At 33.3% G+C, this 1,702-nt stretch overlaps 1 protein-coding gene across 2 annotated transcripts in view; it reads right to left on the bottom strand.

Annotated features, from left to right (window-relative positions):
- Window positions 912–1,702, bottom strand: part of LOC107645188 (late embryogenesis abundant protein D-34) — a 12,949-nt gene continuing 12,158 nt past the window's right edge. Inside the window, exons 2-3 of one of the 2 annotated variants that reach the window (XM_016349158.2) lie at window positions 1,222–1,446; window positions 912–1,129 (exon numbers count right to left, since the gene is read on the bottom strand). In XM_016349158.2, the coding sequence (XP_016204644.1) occupies window positions 1,097–1,129; window positions 1,222–1,446 (258 nt within the window). In that variant the 3' untranslated portion in view covers window positions 912–1,096. The other variant, XM_016349157.2, reaches the window with a different exon arrangement.

Here is a 1,702-nt window from a genome sequence, read left to right as displayed (position 1 = left end):
TTTGATCATGATGAAGAAATACTTTGGCTCCAAATTAAACTATGCAATGCATAATTCATATTTTTGCTTTTCACACACACATATTAAGTTGGATTAAGTTTTGGGGAAAGACCGAAAGAGTGATTTGGTGCGTCAGCATTAATTGCAAAATGAAACAAACATAGGGCATGTGCGCGGTAAGTGAAAGAAATATGGTTTTCTCTGTTATGGGAAAAAAGGACACCAATTAATTAAAGATGGAAGGATGATTAGGACGGAAGTGTACGTCTTTCTCAATAACGTCAATATAAGGCCGTATTCACTTGTTCTTATATATATACATATTAATTCTAATTCTAATTGCCTCCTATCCACTTAAAATTACAGACTAATAAATCCATTATTCTTATTTTTTTTAAATAAATCAGCAACATGTAACTTGCAGTTTGAACAAACTAATTTCGCAATCCGTGCATCCAATAATTTTCAGCTTTAAAAAAATATCTTAATGTACGTGACAACTAAACCAAATGCTAAATCTCGATCTACCTACTCTCACTCATGGAGTCATGGGCGAAACACCTGGGCTACGGGATAAAGTCACCCAACATGGGCTTATGGGCCTTCTAACCGAAAGAATGGGCCCAAAACAAGGACAACTATATATGCAAAAATTTGGATGATACTTAATCGAGTATCTATATTTTCCCGTAATATGCTATATGTATGAAGGTAGCAATTAAAGGAATCATAAAATATACGGTAAAAACTCAGGTGAAGTCGACTTTACGTGAAGTTAATATTTGAGAGCCGTTAGATAAAAATTTAGTTAAATCAGTCAAATTATTTAATGACTCTTAGGTATCAACTTTATATAAAGTCGACTGCATGTCTGCACCTGAGTTTCTACCTAAATATATACAAAAGAAAAGTAATTAAAAACACCCTCATTTATTTATCATATATTATAAAATGTACACGCATAGAGAGAGAGGCACAACCAGATTATAACTTAAAAGGGCAAGGTAGAGAGTAATTAAGTTTAAGAAAGTGTGTCACTTATTTTTTGTGAGCCTGATGAGCGGTGGCCATGGATGCTCCCATGCCACCAGGTACGCTACTTGTAGTAACATTGGGATTCTCCTGCCCCCTGTTTCCATGCAATTGCCAAATTCATCAATATATATTGCTATTTCAAAAAATGTTCAAGTTAATAAAGCAGGAACAGAATAATTGATATACCGTTGAAACAGTAGACAGTAGTGTATTTTGTTGTAGGTGGTCAATGGCAGAAAGGCGCGGATTAAGAGAAGTAGTATCATCTTGGTTACTTATGAAATCGTACTCATCATCTTTCGTTGGTTTCACGTGTGGAGCTTGGGTTAAAGCACGGCCGCCGCTACCACCACCATAATTAACATCTAACTCATCCTTTGCCTCATCAGCTTCTTCGTACTGCCGCACAACCTATTTCCCAGAACTAAATAAATACTTGTCGTCGCTTTAGAAAATCAGAAATTAAAGTCTTGGAGGCTAAAAGATTTTAGTAATTTAATCCGGTAATTTACTAACACAAATATTAAATTATCATTATAAATAAATTTTATTAATTTATATGTATAAATTTTTGATAAATATAAATTATTCATGTTCAAATAGTAATTCAAAATAGAATTATATTAAGTGTATACTAAAATTAGTCACCAAAATCAGTTTATGTGTT

Source organism: Arachis ipaensis, chromosome B06, assembly GCF_000816755.2.
Source record: "Arachis ipaensis cultivar K30076 chromosome B06, Araip1.1, whole genome shotgun sequence".
Taxonomy (NCBI): domain Eukaryota; kingdom Viridiplantae; phylum Streptophyta; class Magnoliopsida; order Fabales; family Fabaceae; genus Arachis; species Arachis ipaensis.
This window is presented reverse-complemented; position numbering and strand designations above follow the sequence as displayed.